Below are 26,219 nucleotides of genomic sequence, written 5' to 3' on the forward strand. Positions count from 1 at the left end.
TGGCAGCATATTCTCCCTGGGAGAGCTGGGACTACTACCCCTCATTGGATACAACTTCCAGCAGACAGGGAGTGGTGCCTACACGTTGCTGGGAGTACCCAATGCAAAGCCCCCCGGACCAAAAGTACCCTGGGAGAGGAGCGACTTTCGTGGTCTGAGGTTGGTTGAACGATAGTCTCCCCTTTGAAGGCTGGAGTAGTGGGTAGGTATCTTGGGGTCCTGAAAGGAGGGTAGACCCTGAAGCTAGTCCCAGTGCTGCTTCTAGCTTGCTAGGCTTCAGTCTCTTCATCTCTAGAAAGATAGAAAATTCAATGATGTGATCTCAACCAGGTGTCATGCAAAGAGCTCTGAACTAACTTGGACACAGAAGCGCTGAACTCAAGTCCTAGCTTAGCAATCCTGAGCAGGGAACTTCACTTCTCTGGGCCTCAGTTTCCTCATCTGTAGAACAGGGACAGCATTACATACCTCTCCTGCTCATTTCCCTAATGGAGGTTGTAGAGGTCAAGTTATAGGCTTTATGTGAAGGTACATAGTAAAGGGAAACTTCACATAAATGGGGGCGTTGTTATTACCTATGGCTGGATTAAGATTTTATCATTTTAAGTTTCTTGGAAGCTAGCCCAAGGACAGGGAGATCTTATGAAAAGAGTTCTGGTGGCCTGCTGCTCTGACAGGGACTTGAGGGGGGATTATAACATTGCATGGTCTGTGGTCTTGCATAGAGGACAAGACGGGGGGGGGGAGCACAGACTCTAGTGCTGGATGGAGGGGAGCTGCGGTCGTTTTTGGAGCTCTCCAGCTTTGTGTGTGATGACCCCACTGTGCCCGCAAGTCTGCCCCACTGCTGTATCATGGGGCCTGAAGTCCCACCATTAGGGAGTTCAATCTTTTGGGTCTCAAAAGATCCTCAAAAGATGCAAATCCCCAACATTTTGGAAAACAGGTACCAGGTGATGTGTGTTTGATGGTGACAATCGGATTGGGCAGATGGTACAAGTCCAGCCCTTTACATTGAGCTGTGGGTCGGCTCAGGCAGAGCTGACCCCCACAGGGGCACCACGTGGCTGCTCAGATATCTCTGTGATCTGAAGCTTTGTGCAAAATCTCACTGGGCCTTGCTGTGGTCAGCCCGTGGCTGGAGCCCTCCGTCCCAGCCTGGCCTCACATTTTGAAGTGGACAAGGACCATCTGGGGAGTTCCCAGAAATGGGTGCCCAGGCAGGGGATGGGTGCAGAAGCAATGTGATTTGAGGAACCACCTAGAGACCCAGGTCATCGGGTGATGGGCTGGAACAGAGAGGACTCAGGGGGTGAGGTGACCTCTCCTCAGGGCGTGAGGGCCTGCTGCCAGCCAAGTCAGCTCAGTCTAAGGAGGACTGTCCTTAATTCCTGCTGGCTGACAGTGGAATGATTTGCCTTGAAGGGTGGTGAGTTCCCATTGCAGGAAGGGTTCCAACAGGGGATGCGAGTCTTCAAAGCAGTCCTACCCTACAGGAGGTGGGCTGGATACTTCTTAGGTCCCTTCCAGCTCTAGGAACCTGGTAGGGACCCCACAGAGGAGAAGGAACACCTGAATTGTTCCCATCTAACACCTGGGAGCGGGGCGTGGGAGCAGGATGGGTCCGGTGTTGAGGGAAGAGTTGACCACCTTGTCCCCCACTCGAGTCCTGCCAGTGGAGGTTGGAGGTGTCCTCCCAGGAGCGTGTGGCCTGTGGATGGGAGGCACATCATCTCGGGAGCCCAGATGGAAGGCTTTGAGCTTGAACAGGCACTCACCCTTGGGGTTCTAAGTGTCCATGGGCTCACCTGTGTCGATGAAAAGTAAATATGAGCTCAGGGTCAGCCCTTGACCCTCCAGCCCATTGACTGGCTTCCAGCCAAGAGTCTGTGAGCCCCGCCCTGTGTTTACAATCTTTGCCTCTGGGACACAGATTTCAATACCTGGGCACACGTGAATGTCTGACTCAACGCGGACAGGTCACGGCAGGCACGTGTGTGGACGTGGGTTATCTCTCAGTGTGAAATAGATTTGCTCACCTCTAAGTGTGTGTGTGTTTGTGTGTGTGTGTGTGTGTGTGTGTGTGTGTGTGTGTGTGTGTGCTTATGGGAGGTCTCTCAGTGTGGGAGAAAGAATTTAGAATCCAGAGGAGTGGATTCAAGCCCCAACTCTCTCCCCTTCCAGGCTGTGGGACCCTGGTCAAGTCTCTTAATCGGCAGAGCCTTAATCCCCCACTGCCAACCTGGCCCGTTGCTAGGGCTGTGGCCAAGTTGAACTGAGATCATGAAGATGAAGGAGGTGCGGGTGCCATGTGGCTGGTGAGCTGGTTGTGTTTGCACATGTGTGTGTATTGTATGTTTTTTCCACAAACACTGAGAGCCTCCTAGGCAGTGTGGACACACCAGAAACCAGGCAGGCTTGGGCCCTTTCTGTGGAACGTGGATCTAGACAGGAAGGGCATTCAGCAAATAAATACTCAGATAATTATTTCCTTTACACTTGGAGTAAGGGGAATTCCAGGGTGTTATGAGTCCTTGTAAGTTTACGGTATACATGAGTTTGTTGCTGGGTCACATGAGTGTCTTAGCCCGTCTGGGCTGCGATCACAAACTATCATAGACTGGGTGGCTTATAAACAACAGAAATTTATTTCTGACAGTTCTGGAGGCTGGAAGTCCAAGACTCAGGCACCGACAGATTCGGTGTCTGGTGAGAGCTTCCTGGTTCAAAGACCAGGTCTCTCCGTGTCCTCACGTGGTAGAAGTGGCAAGAGAGCACTTTGGGGCCTCTTTCATAAGGGCACTAATCCCTTTCATTAGGGCTCTGCTCAAATGACTTGATTATCCCAAAGGCCCCACCTCCTACTACCATCACACTGGGGATTAGGTTTCAACATATGAATTTGAGAGGGACACAAACATTCAGTCTACAGCAATGAGTGTCTGTGGGTGTGACTCTGGGTCCACACGAACTCTCCCTTGGAGTAACCAGCTGTTTATTGAGTATCTATTGTGTGAAGTCCAGCGGGGGGAGAAGGGGAGCGGCTAAATTCCTCTAGGAAATGGTGCCAGAGCAGTTACAAAGTAACATGACAGGTGCATGAATTAGAGAATGGTGTACAGATGAGGTCAGGGTATAATTTAGAAAATAAACCCAAAATAGCAGCATGCTTGGGAAAAATTTGCAAACTCTCCGCTCCACAGTAACTTAAGGTCAGCTCTGTGAACTTTCTCTGTTGTTTTGCTGTTGTTACTTTTAAACACGTCACCGGTATACGTCATGTCTTATCAGAAGTCCTGTGATCTGCAGATCACTTGGGTATTTCTGAGCAGACTCGGACTTTGCCCTGAAATCCACTTTCTGCCAAGGCAATCAGCAAGTTTACAAGAGCAGCTGGGTTTCCATGCAGCTATGGTCTGCTGCTGTCTCAGGGTTGCTGTCTGGAAGCATGGACCAGACAGGGTGGGATTTCCTGACAGGCAGGCAGAACTTGGGTGAAGTCCCAGGCAAAGCAGGGGCGCAAAACAAGAAAACAGAGGAAGGGAAAAGAAAGACTTGCTTTGATGAATTCTGGATAGGCAGAGTTTTACAATCAGAAAGTCTGGAAAGATTTAATTCCAGCACACATAGAATTTGTGTACATGTGTATGTATGGCATGCGTGTGTGGGGGGTAATATTAAAACACAATCTTCTTAGGCTTAGAGACTTTAAAAGTCTGAGGACACATCTGCCCCACAGAAGATCTTCCAGGGTGTCTCCCTGGGGGAGGGTAGGTTTACCCTCCTAGGTCAGCCACACTCTCTCAATCCTGTTCTTAGTGTTGGAAGACAGAATCTTTGGAACATTACAGAGGAGGAGCGGCCAGGGGGTAGGAGGAGAGCGGGTCTGAGCTCTGTCACAGCTTCCCAGAGAGGAAAGAGTTGCAGGAAGAAGTAAGAGGACGAGGTATCAAACACTGCAGCACCTTGAGGGAGGATGAGGAATGGGAAGAGTTCACTGGATTAGGGTAGGAGGCCATGGGAGATCCTGAAGTTTCTCTTCACGGGGGAAACACTCTTGGATGGCCAAGGTCACACATCACCCATCCCGCCTCTCCCTGCCTCTGGGCTGGGAGTTGCTCCTCCTTCACCTTCCCCTGGGCTCAGGGCATTGTTGTTCCAGGGAGGGGGTGGCCAAAACAAGGCAGTTTTCTTGAAAAAACATCACAAAAGAAAACCATTGCCAGGTGGAATTGTACTGATGCTCTGATTAGAAGTAGCAACGTGTCCTTTGAATGCAGTAGGAGGATGCTGCAACCATCAGCAATGGTGAAAACCGTTTCCATAACAATGACAGTTTTTAAAGAAATTACTGCACCTCTTTTCTCATTAGCTGGGGAAGGATGCTGTGCCCTCATTGCAGTGGGCCCCCTCGAGCCAAGTTAGCACAGGAAGAAAAGGGGCTGGTTTGGTGGTTCTCTTACTGAACAGCTTCTCTGCCAACCTCATCCAATTTGCCCTGATCACAGGAACATACTGAGTAAGCAAAGAGAACCCTGACACCATTCAGTGAATATTTCTTTCTTTTTCTTTTCTTCCTTTCTTTCTTCCTTTCTTTCTTTCTTTCTTTTCTTTTTCTTTCTTTTCTTTTCTTTTCAGCTGTGGGGCTTGCGGGATCTTACTTCCCCACCAGGGATCAAACCTGTGCCCTTGGCTGTGAAATGTGGAGCCCTAACCACTGGACCACCAGGGAATTCCCTTAGTGAATATTTCTGGATCAGCTTACTTGGATCTTAAAATCAAATAGACCTTCGACCTAAACTTATCTTCTCTTAAGACCACGTGCTACTAAAGAGAGAGAGTAGGGACTTCCCTGGCGGTCCAGTGGTTAAGACTTCACCCTTCCACTGCAGGGGGCGTGAGTTCGATCCCCGGTCGGGGAACTAAGATCCTGCATGCCTCACAGAGCACAGCCAAAAATAATAATAATAATAAAATAAAAAATAATAAAGAGAGAGAGTAGCTATCAGGGAAATAGAGCATTACTGTCATCACCACCTACTAACACCTCCACTCCCACCCATGTGAAGAACTGAACATTCTCTTTGAGGGCACAACCTGCATCTTGTTCCCTAGCACAGAGCAAACTTCCTGGTACATAGTGGGTGCCTATTAAAGGTTTGTTGAAAGAACTTAATGAGAAGAAAGCAAAATATTTTCTTCTGTGATTTCTTTTCTTAACCCACTTAACGCCACATTTTGGAAGCACAACCATAAGGCAGCCTCTGAGGCTTTCAAGAACATTAGTCAATTTCCAGATAAATTAGAGATGTGTGTTGCTAAAAGTTTTCATGTAACTCAAATGTTCCTTTAAGGAACATTATGCAACAAATAAAGGCTTCCAGATTGCCTGCTTCTTCGTTTTCTCATTTCCTCCAAGACTGTCCATGTGTGGACACTCAGCAGTGCCGGTGGCCTCTAGCCATCCTCCCTACCCTTCCTCCCGAGACCCATGTTAGAAGGAAGAAAGGCATCCTTGACTGTTACTGTCACCTTCAAATCTCTCTGTTATGTCCCTGTGCCTTTTCTTCCCTCTATTTATGTATCTTCCTCACATTCACATGGATCCCTGCACATCTGAAATCATAATTATAGGTTCTTATTTTTGCCTCTAAGCTGGACATAGTAATAGAGTATATTTTAAAGTAATGAATCAGTTGGTAAACACAGAAGATACGATATGAATACATAATACATAAATACTTAATATACTAAATAATAGTAAATGCGTGATGAGGCTATAATTACAGATTAGAGTAGGCAATCCATAAATCTAAACTCCATAGGAATCTCTGGGAGCTCAGGATTGAGATTCAAAACCATATTTTATTTTTCTTTTAACTTCCACCAACGGGCAAAGGGTTTCTGAACAACTCTGGAAAAATTGGAAAGCCCCAGGTGTTTCAGATTAAAGACACAAAAATCAAGTGAGCTGCCCACACCCCAGCCTACTTAAAAAGCTGCCCAGGAGAAGGTGGTTCTTTTGTCTTTTCCATGGGCAGCTGCTTCATTCTGGATGGAAAACGGAAGGGCCCCGGCTGCTTTAAGATGGAACTGGTGCAAATTCATTTATTGTACGTTAACTACACATTCTTAGGTATTGTTTAGTTTACTAAATGTTTGTTATACATTTATTCCTTTGTTTAATAAGTACATCGTTCTAGGTACTCAGGATACAAGACCTAGCAAAACAGACAAAGGGGAGGGAGAGAGGCTCAGACAATAAACCACTAAACACGGGAAGATATGATATTGCCTAACATCAGGGGTGAGGTAAAGGGGGAGACGGTGTGCTAATGGGGGTGCGATGGGAGGGCCCCTATGGGAAGGTATTTGAGCAGAGCCCTGAAGGAAGTGAGGGAACAAACTGTAAGGTGGTCTAGACAGAGGGAACAGCCAGGGTGAAGACCCAAGGTGGAGAAGGCCTGAGGGACAGCAAGCAGGGCTGCATGAGGGGAGTGGAGTGAGTAAGTGAGTGAGAGGGGACGGGAGAGGTGATGGGGCCGGGTCAGTGGGGCCTTGCTGGCCATTGTAAGGACTTAGACTTTGAGCCATTGGAGACAGGAGAGTGACAGGCTCTAACTTAATTTGTAAAAGCGCCCATGGCTGCTGAGGGGAGAAGTTACTGTAAGGAGGACAAGGGTAGAGCAGGGAGATCAGTTAGGAGGTGACTGCAATAGTCCAGGTGAGCAGAGATGGGGCCTAGACTGGATGGTGGTGGAGGAGGAGGGGAGACGTGGTTCGGGGCCGAGTGTGCTTTTTTAAAAAATTTATTTAATTAACTTATCTATTTTTGGCTGCGTTGGGTCTTTGTTGCTGCTCATGAGCTTTCTCTAGTTGTGGTTCGCGGGGGCTGCTCTTTGTTGCGGTGCGGGGGCTTCTCATTGCAGTGGCTTCTCTTGTTGCGGAGCATGGGCTCTAGGTGCGTGGGCTTCAGTAGTTGTGGCTCGTGGGCTCTAGAGCGCAGGCTCAGTAGCTGTGGCGCACGGGCTTCGTTGCTCCGCAGCATGTGGGATCTTCCCAGACCAGGGCTCGAACCTGTGTCCGCCTGCATTGGCAGGCAGATTCTTAACCACTGTGCCACCAGGGAAGCCCCGGGTGTGCTTTGAAAGTGGAGCCAACAGTCTCTGCTGGTGGATCAGACGTGGGGAGCAAGAGAGAGAAAGGAGTTAGGGATGACTTCAAATGTTGGACCTGAGCAATTGGAAGAACAGAATTGCCGTTTACTGAGCTGTCTTGTGAAATACTCTTAACAGCCTGTGAGATAGACAGGTAGGTCTCAGGCACATTTCAGGTGAAGACACTGGGCCAGAAAAGCTGCAGGAGCTGCCCGCAGTCCCAAGGGGCAGGACGTGGCCTCTGGCTCCAGCTGTATTCATTTCCTACTGTTGCTGTCACAAAATACCACAAACTCTGTGGCTTTGGAATAACATGAATCAATTATCTTACGGTTCTGGAGGTCAGAAGTCCAAACTCAGGGAATTCCCTGGCGATCCAGTAGTTAGGACTCCGCACTTCCACTGCAGGGGGCCGGGGTTCCATCCCCGGTCAGGGTACTAAGATCCTGCAAGCTGTGCGGTGCAGCCAAAAAAAAAAGTCCAAAATCAGTCTCAATGGACTAGAATCAAGGTGTTGGCAGGGCTGTGTTCCTCCTGGAGGCTCTGGGGGACTAGCTGTGAGACCTGGGGCATGACCCCCTGTGGATCAGTTTCCTCCTCTGGGAAATGGGACAAGGGTAGCCCTTCCTCCCAGGGATGCTGAGGAATTTAAATGAGACAACAGCTTTGAGAGCTGATAGTACTCACATTAAGGGTAGGTTGGATGGGCACTTAGGTCAGCACTGCTAGCCCACCCAGCAGACTCCGAAGCCTCTTCTAAGGGAGTTGTCTGTTTTGGTTGCAGTGCAATGGAGCCACCGCGGGGCCCAAGGAAGCCTCTGTCAGGGAGGAGAGCCAGGTCTCTGGACAGGCTGCAGAACCCCCAGAAGGATTCAGAGTCGTGCGACCGCCGGTGCATTTCCCGGCCCACCAGCCCCTCCAGGAGGATGCTGCGCCGGGCGGCCAGCGATGGGGCCAGATGTCCCAAGAGCCCAGCTCAGTCTGCGGAGGCTCAGGGCACCACGACTGCAGCCCTCAGCCCGGAGGAGACCAGGGAGTTTCTCCCCAGTGAGCAGAGGCCTCCGCAGGACACCAAGAAGGACAAGGCCCAGTGTCGGGCCCAGCAGGGGTGGCTGAAGACCATGATGAACTTCTTATTTGGGATGGGCCCCGAGGAGCCCAAGGAAAAGACCAACAAGAGGGCCAAGGGGAAGGAGGGCCTCCCCGAGCCCGCAGAAACCCCCGAGACACCGGGCGAGCCAGCTCCCAGGAAGAAAGCCCACAGCAAGAAGGCCAGCCGCAAGAAACACGGTCACAAGAAACATGGTGCTGAGGAAACCAAGGGGACCCGAGATCAGGAGGCCAAAGGGCAGGAGACCAAGATGGCTGGTGCCTCATGCTGCGAGGAGGCTGATCTGGGCCCAGCAGCTGGGGGTGAGCAGACCATGCCCGTTTCTATGGTAACCCCACAGCCACCATCCCCCACCCCAAGGGCTAGGGTGCTCTGAGCTGGCTGCTTAAACCTCTCAACAGAGGGGAACTTGGAAGGTAGGGCCACTATCAGGAACAACACCACTTCTTTTTTTTTTTTTTTAATAAGATTTTTAAAATATTTATTTTATTTATTATCATTTATTTTTGGCTGCATTGGGTCTTTCTTGCTGCGCGCGAGCTTTCTCTAGTTGTGGCGAGCGGGGGCTACTCTTCATTGGGGTGCGAGGGCTTCTCATTGCGGTGGCTTCTCTTGTTGCAGAGCACGGGCTCTAGGCGCACGGGCTTCAGTAGTTGTGGCACGTGGGCTCAGTACTTGTGGCTCGCAGGTTCTAGAACACAGGCTCAGTAGTTGTGGCGCAGGGGATTAGTTGCTCCACAGCATGTGGGATCTTCCCGGACCAGGGCTCAAACCTGTGTCCCCTGCATTGGCAGGCAGATTCTTAACCACTGCGCCACCAGCGAAGTCCCAAGAATGGGCATATTTTAAACGATATGAAATGGAGAAGCTATGCATCTGTCAAAAAATAGCAAAAAGGCATTTAATTGGTTATTTTGCAGGATAATTGTTTTCTCACATGAGAGGGAGTTGGCTGGTAGACTGAGTCAAAGTACAAAAGCCTAACAGGATTTAGAAATGAGAGAGAAGAGAGGGGTGAAAAAACCTGCAGATAGCCTGGGAAGAGGGAATTTTGTTTGCACCTTCTTTTGTGTAAACTGATCAGCTGGCAACTAAGCAGAGGCTCCTTTGGGCACATTGTCTTTGGGTAGGTCGACTGGAATATCAAAGAAAACCATTTATGTTGTTTGGGCTTCTCTGTAAAGCCTTGGCAGTGTAGTTGGGGCACCAACGGGGCAGGCTACCTGTGTCATGCCTGCTGGAGTGCCTCTGTCCAGCTTAGTTAGGCCTGGTCTCCATCATTTCCCCTGCTGGAATTTTGTAGGTTGGATCAACATTAGCCTTGCAAAGTATTTCCAAGCACAGTCTCTCATTTGATGGCCTGACAGCCTTCTGAGGGAACCAGGACGGGGATTATGATCCACATTTCACAGAGGAAGAGATGAAGGCCCAGAGAGATTAAGAGACTTACCCAAGGTCACACAGCTTGTCAAACCCCAAGTAGATATGTACAGATCTGCAATGTTCAAAGGAAATCATGGGGCACAAGTTGAATGCTTGAAGGACTGACTTGAAACTTCCTGCATAAAATTTCATGCTTTGGCCTAGTACCCTTCGCCTGTGGATCTTCCAACCCTCTCTCAGAAGGACCAGCCCCTGGAATGTGATGCTTCTCCCATACCCCACCTTCCGTGCTAGAGGAGTTGTTTTAAGAGGACCGTGAAGGCCCAAGTTGGTCTCAGAACTCCAAGACAGTCATTAGAAAGAATTCTCTGTGCATCTAGAAAGATTAACTGGGTGCATTTGTTTTCTTCCAGAGGATACCATCATCCAGAAGATAGTGGAATTGCTCAAAAAAGTGGGAGACCAGTGGGAAGAAGAGGTGAGGATCAAACTGCCTGCACAGATGCCCGGGGGGCTGCTGCCTTCTCCTCCTTCTCCTTGCTCAAGCCCCACCTGTCCTTCTGGGCCCCCTTGCTCCGCTGCTCCAGGCTCTGTCACCTCCCTTGCCTGGGGCCACCCTGAAGCCCTTGGTTGCTCCTCAGTTGCTTCTTGGGGAGCTTTCCCCTCTCCTCAAGGTCAGGGGCCTGACAGTTTCTCTCATCTCCCCCACAGCAGCGTCAAGCCCCTCAGCCAGAGGTGGCTCCTCAAAACCCAGCACCAGTCTTCAGGAAGAAATCCCAAGAGAGAAAGTCTAGCCTCAAGAAAGCCTTTTCTCATAAAAAACACAGTTCTGAGGAGCCCAAGAGAGCACGGGCTGCAGATGTTTCCAGCCCAGAGTCCCGGCCGCCCAGGAGGCCCAGCTTTCTGCCCCTGTGTGTTGGTGGCCATCGGCCCTCCAGCTCCAGCAGCCCAGGTGAGCAGGCTCACAGTTACCACAGCAACGCTGCAGCTGCCTACTGCGCTGGAACCTTCCCCAAGGCTTGAATTGGCCATTTTCAGAGCTGCCATCCCAGTTCTGACTTTTGCTCTGCCCTGAGCAGTGTGGGGAGGGCAAAAGGGATACCTCCACACACGAAGCCTCACTGTCTAGGCAACCCAGCTAAGCCCCTGGTGGAAATTGTGTTCAGGGATTTCCCCCAACTATCCTCACCTCTCCGAAGCCTCAGCTTCCACACCTTGGCAGGGGGTAGCATGTGCAGGAAGGAACTGGAGCCTGGGAGGCAGGAGACCTGTGTTCTGGGCTCCATCTCTGTGCCTCAGTCTCCTTGTCTGTAAAATGAGACACTTCCCTGCTGTGTATCTATATGCAATCAGTCCTCATTTTATGAATTACATCTTATTATCCTCATTTCACAGACGAGGGAACTGAGGCTTAGGGAGGTAAAACAATGTGTTTGTGGTCACATGGCCCATCAGTGATGGAGCCAGAGCTACAGGGAGAAAGGGTCAGCCTGGGTGTCAGGGAGGAACGGCCCAGCAGGTCATCTTGGCCAGGAGAATGTATACTTTAAAAAGGAGAAGGCAATGTTTAACACCAAAGAGTGGATCCCCAGTAGTGGGATTTCAGGCCACAAGGGGAGATATTTTCATGTAGGGGGGATCCTGGCTGTGATGAGTTTAATTCGTGCCAGGGCATCAGGCATTTACTCTCCAATTCATGGATCAAGTCATGATGGTGGAGGGATGAGGTCTCCAGGGGAGGGAGGAGAGAGGAGCAAAGCCTAGGAAAGGCAGCTGTATGGAAGTGCAAAGGGATGAGGGAGCTTGGTCTTCAGTACATCAGAGCCACGGCCCTGCCCAGCAGCTCCCCGCCACCCCAGCAAGGCCTTTGCATGCACTAGCCACGGAGTGCACTTTGGAGTCCCTGCTGACTTCTGTGCATTAGTTAACACCCTCAGACTGATGAAGCTCACCCACCATTTCCTCTTGCTTCTCAGGTGTGGAAGAACCTGAAGTCCAAGAGGCTCTGTCTACAGACGGTGGGGATCCAAGTCCCTTCGAGCTTTCCAACCCAGCAGGAAGCCGGGGACCCGAAGAGGACCTGCACCTGGACAGAGCCTCGGAATTCAGTTAGTACCCCCTCTCCTTTTCTCAGAGGCCCCTTGGAAGATGTCTGGTCTGACCCCTCTACTTGCAGAAGAGAAACTGAACCAGAGAGAGGCAGTGACCTGTCCTTACCTGCCTCTGAGTGAAGCAGGCTGGGGAGGCAGCTCGGGGTCCAGAGCACAGGCTGCTGTTACCCTGTCTGAGCCTCAGCTGTAAAACCACAACATCCTCCTTGGTGAGGCCAACATAAGGCGATACAAGGAAAGCATCGGCCCATGGCCAGGGCTCGACAGATGGTATGATCTTTGGGCCTGGATTCAAATTTGGGCTCTGACCTCTCCAGCTGTGTGATCTTGGGCAAGCTACTTCATCTCTGGTCTCAGTTTCCTCATCTGTAAAATGGGGATAATAATAGTACCTACTCTCTAGAGTTGTTGGAGGCTCTAAATGAATTAATGATGATAATGCATTTAGAGCAGTACCCATGAGCAGCTAATAAATGTCAGCTGCCATTTATTGTGACTATTAGTGTTGTTGTCATGTAGCCCAGCTTGAGAACATAGCCTCAGGAGAAGAGGATAGGAAAGGGGGTAGGGGCCTTAGGAGAGAAGCTGAACCCATGGTAGCTGCCATCACTATTATTATTATTTTATCATTGGCAGAGCCGAGCCTAAGATCATATAATCACCGTCAGTTCTGTGTGTCTGAAGATCTGCTTCCCCTACCTCCCCCATTCTGCCTTGTTTGCTTTTCACAGAAAATGTGCCTTGAAGGGGAATTGAGAAGGGCCCCTGTTCTACCTAGAAGAGGAGGAAAGAGCGGGGTGAGGGGACTTGTGGGGACCAGGCCTTTCCTTATGGTCCTGAGACACCTTCTCCTGGAGACAGGGACCTCGGATGTTTCCTGCACCTAACAAGGCACATCTAGGCCCTTCCTCAGTGGTGAATGAATAAGTGAATGTGTTCCCGTGAAGCCAGCTCTGCCCGCAGGTTACCTCTGAGGAATCTGTGGTCCCCATGGGTTGGGCCTGAGACAACCTTAAAGGCAAGCTCATTAGCACCCCACCCTGGAGACCTGTGAGAATCATCCAGGGAGCCATTGGGCCTTAGGAAATGAAGACTGACCATAGAAAAGCTTTTCTCAACACTCAAGTGTGAGCAACCGCTTTGTTCTTTTTTAGAATTTATCCAGAAGATCATTGACCTACCCCAAGATGCAGAGGAGCAGGGGGGAGACAAGGTGAGGAAGACATTCCCCATGTAGACCCTGACCCTCACTATGGACACCCCTACCCCTACCTGGCACAATAACTTCCCTGCCCCTCCCCCAATTCTACATCTTGCCAGAGCCTGGCTCCAGTCTCTCCTTCCCAGAGCCTCCTCTGACCGCTGCAGGCTGTACTTGTTTCCCCAGCTCTGAGCACCAATCACCCTTCTCCCCCGGCCACACCCTCTGGTCCATAGTGGGTCTCTGTTTGTTTCAGGCAATGGCCTCTTTCCTCCGCTCACTTGTAACCTCCTCAAAGTAAGGGACCCTGACTCAGTCTCTCTTATCTCCCCCGCAGCAACTTCAAGTCCAGGAGCCAGAAGTGGCTGCAGGAAACCTGGCCCCAACCTGCAGGAAGAAATCACAAGAGAAAAAGTCCAGTTTCAGAAAAGCCTTTTCTCATAAGAAACATGGCTTCAAGGAGCCCAAGAGAGGGGGTGCTGCAGGTGCTGCCAACCCAGACTCCCGGCCGCCAAAGAGGCCCAGCTTTCTGCCCCTGTGTGTTGGTGGCCATCGGCCCTCTATCTCCAGCAACCCTGGTGAGCAGGCCTGGGGTTGCCATGGTAACAGAGGCTGCCTCTGGCCCCTAGGCTTCTCCAGGGCAGGGTTGGCCAGCTGCTTGGTGTCCTGTGCAGTCTTGACTTTCACTGTCTGCTCTGAGCAGAGTGGGGAGGTGTGGGAGGGCTGTGGAGAGGAGAAAGGGGCCGGCTGCTGCCAGGACCCACCTCTATGACACACACCTTCCCTCCCCCCAACCATAAATACCTAAAAACAAATGTGGTATGAGAGCAGTGCATCTGTTCCTCAGATACATGCATCAGAATCACCTGGAAAGCCCATAGAAAAACAGAAACCCAGGTTAGATGAAGTAGGATATGGCCTGGGCCTCTGTTTTTTCACTACACTGAACTATGAGGACCACTGGTGTACAACAATTCTCCTGACATTTACGGAGTGCCCGCTGCCTGCCACGTTCACACATATTATCTCATTTAACACTCCCACTCACAACCCTGTGAGGTCAGTCCTGTTACTCCCATTTGACAGATGGAGAAAGTGAGGTTCAGACAGGCGAAGTGACTCGGCAAAGGCTCGCAGAGTTAAAGGGGGAGTGGGCTCACTTGGTGGGACCTGTTGGTAGGCCTGCTTGTTTTCCTCCCAGACTATGAGGAGGCAAAGGGGGTGGTTGGAAGAAAGAATGAGATTTCTGGAGGCACAAAAAGCACTGTGAACTCCTCTGAGGGAGGTCCAGTGGGGCTGGGGGTTCCCAAGGAGCCTGGGAAACCAGGACCCTTCTCGAGCCTGAGCCTTTGGACAGCTTCTTGTCAGAACCTGGGTTCAGTGATGTGCTGGTGGATTTGAGACAGGTGCAAACACACTCACACCAACTCCTCTTTGCCCTCAGATCCGGAGGATCTCGAGTTCCAGGAGTCCTCACCTGCAGAAGGGGGGCCAGTTGGATCCTCAGAAGCACCCTCCCAGGCCAGAAGCCACAAGCCAGAAGCAGGACCTCAGCCAGATGGAGCAAATGAATCTAGTTAGTGCCACCCTGCTCTCTCCTGGGACAGCTGCCCCGGGGCTTCCCTTTTGCATGGATTTCACAGCCTGAATCCTAGTAGTGAACTGGGAAGGCAGCTGACAAGTACCCCAGGAGACTCTAGAAGGGCAGAGAGGAGACAGGGCTGGCCTTTGAACAGGGGCTGGTGGGGCAGAGTTGCAGGTGGACAACCTTCTTCAGGTAGAGAATACCTGTCCGTTCTGTGGGATGTAATTTCACCCCCACCACATGCCATTGCTTTGCCTGAATGTTTCATATAAAATTCCTATCTTGCTCTGGGTCTCATAACCAGTGGCGCACTGGCAAACAAACTCTGGGTAAGGGTGGGGGGATGGGGGAAGCCCTGATTTGTAGCATTTGCAGATTTCTGTGGTATAAAATTCCCACCACGGCCAATTTCAAGCTGCTGACAGTTTATAACAACAGGTCCACAAATGTCCTATTTACAATTAACTCTTGGTGCAAGCAGCCACCTGCAAGTTGCTGCTTATAGCCCAGGCTGATGGTACATTCCTGTTGCATCAGTAGCCAGGGTATTTGCCCTCCCTGCATTCTGATTAGTTGCTCCTGGTCCCAATTCCCATTCCTGACTACTCTGTAGCCTGGATAAGGTCTCAGTTTCCCCATCTGTCAGAATGGAGCTGAATGTGGTGACAGGTGAGGCTCAGCAGGCCAAATTGCCTTCTATTTCTATACAGCTAACCAAAACAAAGCTCGCATGCTCCAGCCCCAGTTTAGGGGAAGATTTTTCTTTGCCCTTCATATCTAATCTGTGTACTGTGTTTTAGAGACAAAATACTTCTGCGATCGATGGATGGGTTATTACAGAACATGTCAATAATCCCTCAATCCTTCTTTATTTTCCTTAGAGGAGCTGATCATCCAGAAGCTGGTGGCCATTCTCCAAGAAGTGGATGGCCAGTTGGGGGAGCAGGTGAGGACTGCTCAGTCTCCACAAGGACTGAACCCAAGTTCAGTCCCCATCTTTGCATCTGGGTGACCGTGGTAGGCCCCTTAACCTCTATGAGCCTCTGTTTTCTCTTTTGCAAAATGGGGGATAAATACGTACTTGCCAAGGTTAGTGCATATATAGAAAATGCCAGACACATAGCAGATGAGATCAGTGTTAACTTAAAAATAATATAAACCTATGTGGCTCCGCCTGCCAGCCAGGACCTCCCCCAGTCCAAATCCTCCTTGAAGTTCAGCTCATGAGCCACCTCCCAGGAAGCCTCCTTCCCTGAGTCCCTCTGATCTCGTCCTCTGCTATCTGCCTTTCACTCTGTTTCGGCACGCACTTCAGTAATTATAAGGTCTCCAATTCTTTCAGACTTTTGTTAGAGTTCCTTCCCTTGCTAGGTAGAGTGTAACATAAGGTGCCCTGCCTTTGAAAACCTCACAGACTACTTGGAGAGACAAACGCAGATCACATATGAAGAGGAGTTAGGTGTGAGCACAAGTCAGAGATGAGTAATCAGTGTAGCTGACCTTGTTAGTGCCTCTCCTTACCACCACAGAGCAGCTGGCCCAGCTCCCAACTGCCAGTACCTGCATCCCTTTGCCTGAGGACTGGCCCCCAGAGCCATTTACCACCCGTAGGTTAAGCCAGAATGAGCAGGTGCAACCTCCCCAGGAGCAGCCCTCAACCACTGGCTGATGCGAGCTGGTGTACACATACCCCAGCTCCCTTATCCCTTGGAGGGAAAACTCTGGGGTGTGTGTTTTTCGAGGGTTCCCAAAGTGCCCCAAGGGGATCAGGCTCAGCTGCCAGCCTGAGTGGGGTGCCTTCCCATTCTTGCCCCAGGTCTCCATTCCCCCATCTGTGTTTGCCAGGATCACTTACCACATAAGTGAGCTGCATCCGAGTCCTGGTCTCTGGGTCTGCCTCTGTGGGGAACTCAACCTAAGACATTTAGGTATTAAGAGGAGGAGGCTTAGGGTGGGAACTAAAATTCATCCAACATCCACTTTGCACAAAACATTAAACTATCTCACTTAATCTCCTCCCCCCAACGACAGTGTTGGGGAGGCACATATTATTACCCCCCCTTTTACACATGAGAGGTCACACAGCTAGTAAATGCTATTTAAGCATCTGTTATCTGAATCCAAAGACCTGCATTTTTTTTTTTCCCCACTTTGTTCTGCTGCTTGGAGCTGTACCTTGCAGAACAGATTCTGAGAGGCTGGGGATGGTGGATGAATTTAACAAGGGATGCTTGTCCCAGGGACAATGAGGCACCCAGCCTGGCTGCATGGAGTTGGGGGAGGGAGATGCTGGGGAGAGGGGGCTCCCTGCTGGCAACACTGATGGCCTGCCTTCATTTCTGCTTCCAGATCAGGCAACACCCCAGCTTTAAGAAGTTTTTTTACAAGCTCTCAGACTCTTCCCTCAGAAAGCTGGAAGCCACCCTGAGCACCCAGGAGGCCAACTCCACCGAACCCAAGAGACCCTACCCGTTTGTCTTTGGCTTGGCTAACAAATGTGCTGGCAGCAATTACCAAGCTGTCCACAGCCTCACGGGCCTACACTACAGGCGACCCAGTTTTAGCCAGTTCCCATACAGGGAGGACCAGCAGGTGAGAAAAGGCAATATGGCATGAGGGGCGACAGACTCACAATCACAAGGATCTGCTTACTGTCCTCCCCCCTCCCCTGCTTACTTCAGGACTTCTGGGGTCCAGCTCAAATGCCGCCACCTTGCCAAGGCCTTCTGAGACAATTCTACACCACAGCAGCCTCTTTCTTTTCCAACCCCCGCCCCCTTTACCTGCTAATTAGCTAATTAGCATCTTCTTTATTTGACTCTGGTCTCCAACTGGATGTGCATTTTCATACTTCTTGATATCAGTATGGGCTATTGGACCAGCTACTATCTTAGCTCGCCCTCTTATTATTTCATGGGTTGTGCTGCTTGGCTTTCCAATTGAGACTGTCATAAAATTTAGAGAACAAAGTAAAGTAAGATTACATATCAAATAAGGTAGGTGAGAAGGATCCCTGGGGCTGTTTGGTTCTGGAAGGCTTCCTGGAGGCCATTCTTCACTGACCTTGCCTTGACTGATTAATTAAGAATAGCCTCTTTTTGAATTATGGTTTTCTCAGGGTATATGCCCAGTAGTGCAGGACAGGTGTAAAGACGAAGATGTAGAGAATGGACTTGAGGACACGGGGAGGGGGGAGGGTAAGCTGGGACAAGTGAGAGAGTGTCATGGACATATCTACACTACCAAATGTAAAATAGATAGCTAGTGGGAAGCAGCTGCATAGCACAGGGAGCTCGGTGCTTTGTGACCACCTAGAAGGGTGGGATAGGGAGGGTGGGAGGGAGACGCAAGAGGGAGGGGATATGGGGACATATGTATACATATAGCTGATTCACTTTGCTATACAGCAGAAACGAACACAACATTGTAAAGCAATTATACTCCAATAAAGATGTTAAAAAAAAAAAAAAAAAGAATAGCCTCTCCCCTGCCATCACTCAGCCTTTTTTTTTTTTTTTGGGCATAGGGGGATCTTAGTTCCCCGACCAGGGATCGAACCTATGCCCCCTGCAGTGGAAGCTTGGAGTCCTAACCACTGGACCGCCAGGGAATTCCCCATCACTCACTCTTTTGACTGGTTTCATGCTTTTCCTAATAATCCCCCCTTCCCTGAGGCTGTAGGATGGTCCCTGTAGAGATAAAACTTAACACTGATTTCTTTTTTTAATCTGAATTTTCTGTTGGACTCTGATAGAGATCTCCCCACTCTTTTCAAATTCTCTTAAGATGACCTGCTTACAAACATTTGACCAGATCTATAGTGCAGAAACTACTGAGTGAAGTTGTGATTTTAAAGGAATGAAATGTCCTATTGGTGTTGGACACATAGGACCAGAACTTCTATATCCAAATTGTCCCCTGGGAAACCAGACCTTTATTGCAATGGTGTCACCATCACTCAAAGCCTTTGTCTTCTCCTCCTGGAATTACCTTTAGAAGCCATGTGATAAGGCTCTCAGGAAAGCTGGTCTTATTTCATGATACTTGTACCTCATCATTCGAATGGTTTTCCTAGTGGAAACTCCTCGTGACCTTAGACCTCTCTTTTCTCAGACTCACTGTCTTCTCGTGGAGAATAGGGATAATTTGCCCTCTAAGGTGGGTTAGGTAATAGCTGATGGAGTGATCTGAGTTCTTTGTGAAAGATATTATAGAAACATCAATTCTGACATCCTCAGTAGCCCTAACTCCATCTTCTGGTTTTACTAGCCATTCATTCATTTATTTATTCAACCAGTAGACATTCAGAGCTTCCTATGAGCCTAACTGTGCAAGATGCTATGAGAGCCTGTGGAAGGTTCTGCTAGTGGAAAAGGATAGAATGTTTACTAATGACAAAATTAAATATCAATTAAATGCCAAATTAGCCCTAACTGAGGTCAATAAAGCAAGTTGGTTCCGGGAGCCTTCCAGGAAGTAGCAGGCATTGATTTTGACCTTTGAGGATGGAGAGGCTATAGATGGGGAGAAAGGACCAGGAGGACACTGCAGGCAGGAGGTACTGTGTGAGCAAAGACCCAGAGGTGGGAGCTAGTGGGTTAATGAGAAGTCGGTTGTTATCAGGGTGGGACCCATACATAATTGGGCTATGGCTAAGACCTGTGTTCTTTTTTTCCTCCCAGAACGACACAAATCCTCAGAGCCAGAGTCCAGACTGAAAGCTATGCTTTGCACTCAAGTTCCCTGAATTATCCAAACATCGGTGGCTTTAGCCAGGAAACCCCAAAGATGTCCCAATCCAGTGCTTCACAGACATAACTGAAGACAAGAGTGGGCAGCCATTCTGCATCCTTGCACCGTTGTGAGCTTATCTCAGTGGAGAATGCAGAAATGTTCTTCCACAAAGCTGGAGGCAGAGGCCATGGGGGGAAATAACACTGGACTGGGAGTTAGGAGACCAGGACTCCACCTGCTCACTTGCCCCAAACTTGCTGCAAGACCCTGTCCATGTCCCATGTCCCCTCTCCTCTCCAGACCTTGGACTCTGGGCTGGATTAGTGACCCATCAGATCTCTTCTGGCTCTATTATGCTGAAGTCTCTCTAAAGAGAGGTAGTAAGTGCTTTCACTTTGTGGCTAAATATACCCATCCCACAGAGCTGGAGGCAATCTTTAAGTACTGACCAAATGAATGAATGGGGGGAACTCCTGAGATCTAGGCAATTTTGCCAGGCATTCTCTGGGAGGCCTTGGTCCTCAACTGGAATTGTGCAACCCGTGGTTCTATCTCTAAACTGGGAGCTAGGGAGGAAATGGGGGAGCTACCTCAACAGGCATTGGTCCAGAGCACTGGACCGGGAATCAAGGCCTTTGCATTCTGGGGCCAATCCTAGTGTGTAGTGCCAACTTATGTGCCCTTATTTTTTTTATCATGTGTTTTCTTGATCCATCAGGGCTGAAAATATGCCTACATCATGTAGAAGGCCTGTTGATACTTTTTTCAGATGTTGGTTTTAAATGTCTTAGTTTTAAAAATAAATTTTTGTTTAATCTCTCACCAGAACGTCCACATGCATGTAACAGATGTGCATCTATGTTTAACACATAATTTATTCAGTTGGCTGCACTGTAGGTGTCATTCACATATGCTTGTTTGGAAGACCAGGAAGTGTTCTGGCCTCAGGGACACCTCCTGATTTCAAAGCACAGTGACTGGCACATCAAAAAACAACCCATTAGTGTTGTTGTTGTTGTTATTGTTGTTGTTGTTTTTAAGGCATAAAAAGGAGAAAGGAACTATTAGGGTTGCCAAATTTAGCAAAGAAAAATATGGGTGACCCAGTTAAATTTGAATTTCAGATATACAACAAATAATTGCAGTGCTGGGGGCACACTTACACTAGGTAATTATTCGCTGTTTATCTAAAATTCAAATTTAACAGGGTATCCTGTATTTTTTCTGGCAACCCTGGAACTAATGCAAGAACAATTCTCTAATTACCTCAGAGCATCTGGGGCCTAAATACAGGCTTTGAGTTAAAACAATAGTTAACATTATATTCAATCCTCCCTTGCACACCAGGGAATAAGTGCTCCTGAGTTGTACAAGACTGAAATCCTCCCTCCCCTGGCTCACATGTCTCAGGGCCTCTGGGCACATAGTCACCTGCAAACAGCAAGACCTTCCAGGGGAAAAGGACTGCAGCCAGCAGGGCTGCTCCACGTAACTCACGGGTCCTTCCCTTGACTGGTCTGGGCCGCAGAATGGGAGAAGGCAGAGGGTACAAGAACACCTGAGATTTGATTCTTCTCAGGCTTCTCAAAGGTACACTTAGGTTCCTCCAGGTAGAACCATCTGAAGGGGGCTTGTGTGGACTCTTGTTCCCTGACATGGTCCTGTTAAATGTAGCTTCCACCCAGGCCTCTGTGCCATAGCCTCCCACCCACCATGGGTTAAATTTGCACGTGTCCTTCTCAAGGGCCACAGTTCAGGGCTGTCTTCCACCCAGTCCACCCGGTTTTGCATTCTAGGATTTGTTAAGCAAATGCATCTGAGGCCTGTGGGCAGCCCAGGCTTCCTTACTGGGTCCGGCTGGAGCTAGAGGTTATCCACACTCTGGGAAGCAGTGAGTTTTTTTTTTTTTTTTTCTTTTCTGGACAGGCTGGAAAAATTGAGGTTAAAGATGTCTTTCTTGTGGACCATTTTCACTTGGGTGTGAAGAGCTGACATAGTCTGCCCTCATTTGGGCTGGGAAAGGGGAGGGAAGGGGACATAAAGCTTCCCGTTTCCTCTACAACCATGGGAGGACTCCATAAAGGCCAGGGCTGCCCACTCCACCCAGTTGCACCACATAATCCCTCGGGAGCTTGTAAAGGCTGCATGCCAGATGAGCCCCACCTGGGGACTTCCATGAGTGGCTGAGGTGGTTCCAAGTGAAGCCTTTTGTGTGCTGTGTGAACAAAAAACAAGCAACAGAAGAAGATGTGGTCTCTTGACACCACAGGAAACAGGAAAGAGTGTCCATGGCTCAGCTCTGCCTGGCCCCCAACAGTTTTGCCCTGTGGATGAGATCCTGGGGGGCTAGCATCTTGAAGAAGTGAACTCAGGCTAGGTTGGGAGGAAGGCCCAGAGCCCGGCCAGCTGGGAGGAAGCTGTGCTGCTCGCTCTTCAGTGCCCGTCTGCGCTGACGTCCATCTGTCTGTCCAGAGCAGAGTAGGGGAAGGACTGCAGGGAAGCTGGGAGGATGTTTAGACAAGAAGGCTCTTGCCTGGGGGAAGCAGGACCCTCTACACCAACAGGCTTGGTAGTGGGTGGCACGCAGGTCCCCGAAAGGCCTGGGGTGAGAGGAGGGCGTCTGAGAGCAGCGGGGAGAAGCCTTGGCCTTCCGGCCGTCAGGTTCTCTCCTGTTCCAGCTCAAGTTTTCTCTCTCGGCTCACAGTTTCCTAGAAAAAGGACACAAATTCATCATTTCTAAGTCCCGAATCAAGGACTTCCCTCCCCTTATTTCCACTGAGAACACTCCTCACAGATTTATATACCTTGGGCATCCTGAGCAAGTAGCCAGGCTAATACGTGGAAATTGGAAAACTCAATTTATACCAAAAGCCAGTTCGAGGGTTCACTTTATTATACAAGGGTCTTTTGCAAAAGGAGGATTCCATTTGCAGAGCAGGAGTTGATAAAAGAGTGTTTGAAATATTATTCGACTTGCAAAAGTCTGGTTGGTATTTGGTTTTGCAGGAAGAGGGAAGAAGTGGAGTGCCCTCCAGAGTGCGGAGGACAGTTGTGCAGACTGCACACTGCCCAAGGATACACTGCCAATACAAAAGGTTAGGCACTTCACAGACACACTTATATGTCATTCATACAGCTTTCTAGCAGTTGGCAGTCAATTATTCAAACGAAATCAGTGTATTATGACAACATTCAAGCAGCTGGCAGTCAAGTTCTCAAGGAAGGGGTGCTGTTTTCTTAGTGTACAAGGCATTATATGGGCTAGTGTTGGCCCTGACCGTGACCAGGAAGAAGCAGGTGGGGGCAGAAAGGAAGCTGGGGCAACAGGGCTCAGAGGTCACCACAGTATCCTGGGACAGAACAGGCAGCGTCTGGTCTCCAGGGACACCCTGGGGCGTTCCACACCTCAGGGCAGCTGTATTCCTTGATCCGGCTGGGATGAGGTCTGTAGGTGACCCAAACTGTCTCGGAAGTGGAGAGCAGAGAGAAGTCGAGCAGGCAGGGAGCAGACCTGGATGCGAGAAGTTGAGGTTAAGCACATGTGAGGGGAAATGAGACAAAAAGGGGGAATTGGAAGTCCTGATTTCCAAGCCCTCCTCCACCTGCTGTGTGACCCTGGGCAAGTCACTTGCCCTCTCTGGGAAATTGCAGGAAGACACCTGCAGAGCTCATCTCGGAGAAATGTTGGGATGTGGACTTGCATATTCTTGGATAATTTTCAAATCTGACTGTGTCATTCTGTTGTTTAAATCCTATGATGACTCCTTAGTAACACAGGTGAAGTTCAACCTCGTTAGCATGGCACACAAGCCAGCCTGACCTACCCCCTGCCATGTTTCCAAGTGCACCTCCAGGCCTCTGCTGCCCAAATGGAGGAACTAGACTAGACTCTGTGACTTCTGATTCTCACTCCAGTGCTCCTGCTACCCCAAGAGGCTGTACCACTTGGTCAACATCAAGATTCTGGTGACAGACGATCTGGATTCAGATCCTGGCTCTGCCATCTACCAACTGTGTGACTTTGGGCATGTTACTTAACCTCTCTGTGCCACAGTGCTTGGAACATAATAACTACTCTATAAGTTTTAGCCATTATTAAATTCACCTTTGAATAAGGGGAGATTCCATAGTAACTCAAAGGAGGGGCTCTTTAATGGTGGAAATTTGGGGAGTCTGACAGACTTGGCAGCAATTAGAAGGATGTGGGTAGCAATCAGCAAGGTGGACCTCCTCCTTTTCCATTTGTAGCCTGTAGGCAGTCTCTCAACTTCTCAATCTGTCTCTCTACTTTGAGGTCAGTTACACAACCTGAGTCCGATGACCACTGAGAAGAGATAAGACGAGCAGAGGAAAGCTAGGCTGATATATATATCTAGCCATGCTCCAGGAGAAGGGCATATCTGGCATTACTGCTGGTCCTGGAATAAAAGGGACAGGGAGCAGACTTGACCCCAACCTGTAGCCTAAGCAGAGCTATCCCAGCCAACTCATAGCCTTATGAAAGAGAAAAAAAATAAATGTTTGTTTTGTAATCCACTGAGATCTTGGGGGAAGAGGGTCATTTGTTATACAGCATTATCATAACAGCAATAACTGACTAATACAACCCACACCAGAGTATGGATTTGAACTTCTAATTTAAAACACACACACACACACACACACACACACACACACACACACATGCACACATGCACGCACGCACATTAATGTATGGAAGATTTACCCTGAGCTTTTATTCTAGACTCTCTCCTCTGCCGGGAGAGATATCAGCTGGGGACCAGGAATTTACACAGGACTGGCCCGTGGATGTGACAATGTCTCTTGTGACTGTAGTTTGGGAACAGATCTTTCCTCTTCCTGGACCACTCCTACCTCTCTATGCCTAATATTTTTAAGCTTTTTTTCCCTGCCCACTAACCTTGTATTTGAACTCAAAGCATGGAATTGCTTAAAATCAATTGGTAAATTGCTCCCAAGCAGTTTCATAACCTGTTCTATAAAGGAGTACCACACACAGGATGTGTGATCCACTGACAACAGTGTTTTCCACAGCTTATGAATGTTGTTTTGTTTGTTTTTTATCACAGCCTGCTTCTTTATAAAGCACCTTGATTCCTAGAAGTTTATCAACCAAGGTAGCTCTGGCTGAACCGCACAGTTCCCACTGCTCTGATGTATGGGAAGAGGCCTGGCTCTGGAATCAAAGACCCGAGTCTGGACCTGGCTTCCAGAGGGCACTCCTAGCTGCAGGGAAGCTTCCCCACACCCATGGCAGACCTGCCTACATCCTCATGACCAAACCTGACCCTGAGCTTCTAGAGACAGACTCAAAGGTCAGGGAAGTCTTGGGGATGGAGACCAAGGAAGAGAGTGAGACTAATCCCAGGCAGCAGTGATCCTACAAACCCCAGAAACCACCAACTGCCCTCTGGATCCTACACCCTTGCTGCCCATCCCTTAATCCAGAAAATGACACGTAGGTCTGCCTTACTTCCTGCAGCAGCTCTGAATCTCCTCCCCACCATACTGCTTCCTGCCACCCACCAAGTACCTACTTGCCCAGATTTTGCAGTGGGCCTATGGCTGCCAGGGTGAGCCTCTGACCCTCATCTACCTGATACATCCCTGTGCCTACCCAGGGACTCCCACCCAGGACTGGATGTCTCATATAAAGAGTTAGGAATTTTTTCAACCAATTAAGGCTTGAAGCAAATTAAATAGCAGGGTCTGTTCCATTCAGAGAATACTTCAATAATCCTGTGAAATAACTGTAGGTGATACCTGGCTTGATTTGGGTTTGAGGCTGGCATTTTGAATTTGTGAGTGTGTATGTATATATGCATGTGCCTTTAAAAACAATTTTATGGTTCAGTAAAAAAATTAAGACTTGGTTTATATGGGGCTCACAGTTTGGCAGATTAGTTGGTTTTACTCTTGTCTTTGGTCTAAAGTCCAACTTTGGGGTAAATTCTTGAAAGTTTGGGATCAAGCTGAATTCATCTTTGATATCCCCAGAACCCAGAAGAGTGCTTGGCATTTAGTAGGTGCTCAGTAAAGGTTGACTGATTAAATCAACAACAGTCTAATATAGTCAAAAGCTATATAAGAAGCAGGCCTACACTGGTCAGGACCGTTAGCTGTAGGTTGGCAGCAGTTAGGAACGCTACCTGTTGAGTCACATGAGCACCCACCTGTTTGTTTGTTTGTTTGTTTAATAGTTATTTATTTATTTGGCTGCATCGGGTCTTAGTTGCAGCATGCGGGATCTTTGTTGAGGCATGCGGGATCTTTTGTTGCTGTGTGTGGGCTTCTCTCTAGTTGTGGTGCGGGCTCTAGAGCACGCAGGCTCAGTAGTTGTGGCGCACGGGCTTAGTTGCCCCACGGCATGTGGGATCTTACGGGGTCCATGTGAAGACCTGTCTCCTCTGCATTGGAAGGCGACTTCTTAACCACTGGACCACCAGGGAAGTCCCCTGTTTGGTTTTTAAGTACAGTTCTTTTCTCTTTTTTTCTAGGACAAGGAATAACAGCTTTATTCCGGAAGCTAGCAGACGGAGAAGATGGTAGACTAGTGTCCCAAAGAATCATCTTCTTTAAGTGCAGTTCTATTCAGAAGCTGAGAGGTGGCTAGTTAACCTCTGGGAGTTATATAACCATAATATCTACTAATTATTGAGTGCTATTACACACCTTGCACTCTGTGAAGCAGTTTACACAGTTGACCTTGTTAAACCCTCACAACCACATTATGAGCTGGCATTAGCCCTATTTTACAGATCAGGAGATGGAGGCTCAGAAAGACCAAGAGTCCTAAGCGCACTCACCGGGTGAGACTGTGGCAGAGCAGGGATTTTACGTTGGGTGTGTCCAACCCCAAAGCCCAGCTCCCCATCCCCATCCTTATTCACTCCCTCACTACCCCTGTAACCTTCCT

At 49.2% G+C, this 26,219-nt stretch overlaps 1 protein-coding gene across 2 annotated transcripts; it reads left to right on the forward strand.

The window, feature by feature from the left end:
- Positions 1-25,864, forward strand: BNIP5 (BCL2 interacting protein 5). Of its 2 annotated transcripts, none has more exons than XM_061195120.1 (11): positions 1-159; positions 7,942-8,570; positions 10,065-10,129; positions 10,363-10,603; positions 11,628-11,759; positions 12,917-12,975; positions 13,301-13,541; positions 14,408-14,539; positions 15,430-15,494; positions 16,898-17,140; positions 25,801-25,864. In XM_061195120.1, the coding sequence occupies exons 2-11, from the start codon at positions 7,946-7,948 to the stop codon at positions 25,810-25,812; spliced, it is 1,815 nt and encodes a 604-aa protein (XP_061051103.1). In that variant the 5' UTR covers positions 1-159; positions 7,942-7,945; the 3' UTR covers positions 25,813-25,864. The 2 variants fall into 2 exon arrangements, with proteins under 2 accessions (XP_061051103.1, XP_061051102.1); XM_061195119.1 differs by lacking the exon at positions 25,801-25,864 and adding an exon at positions 19,231-20,029.
- The last annotated feature ends 355 nt before the right edge of the window (positions 25,865-26,219 follow it).

The sequence above is a fragment of the Eubalaena glacialis genome, chromosome 7 (genome assembly GCF_028564815.1).
Source record: "Eubalaena glacialis isolate mEubGla1 chromosome 7, mEubGla1.1.hap2.+ XY, whole genome shotgun sequence".
NCBI classification, from domain to species: Eukaryota; Metazoa; Chordata; class Mammalia; order Artiodactyla; family Balaenidae; genus Eubalaena; species Eubalaena glacialis.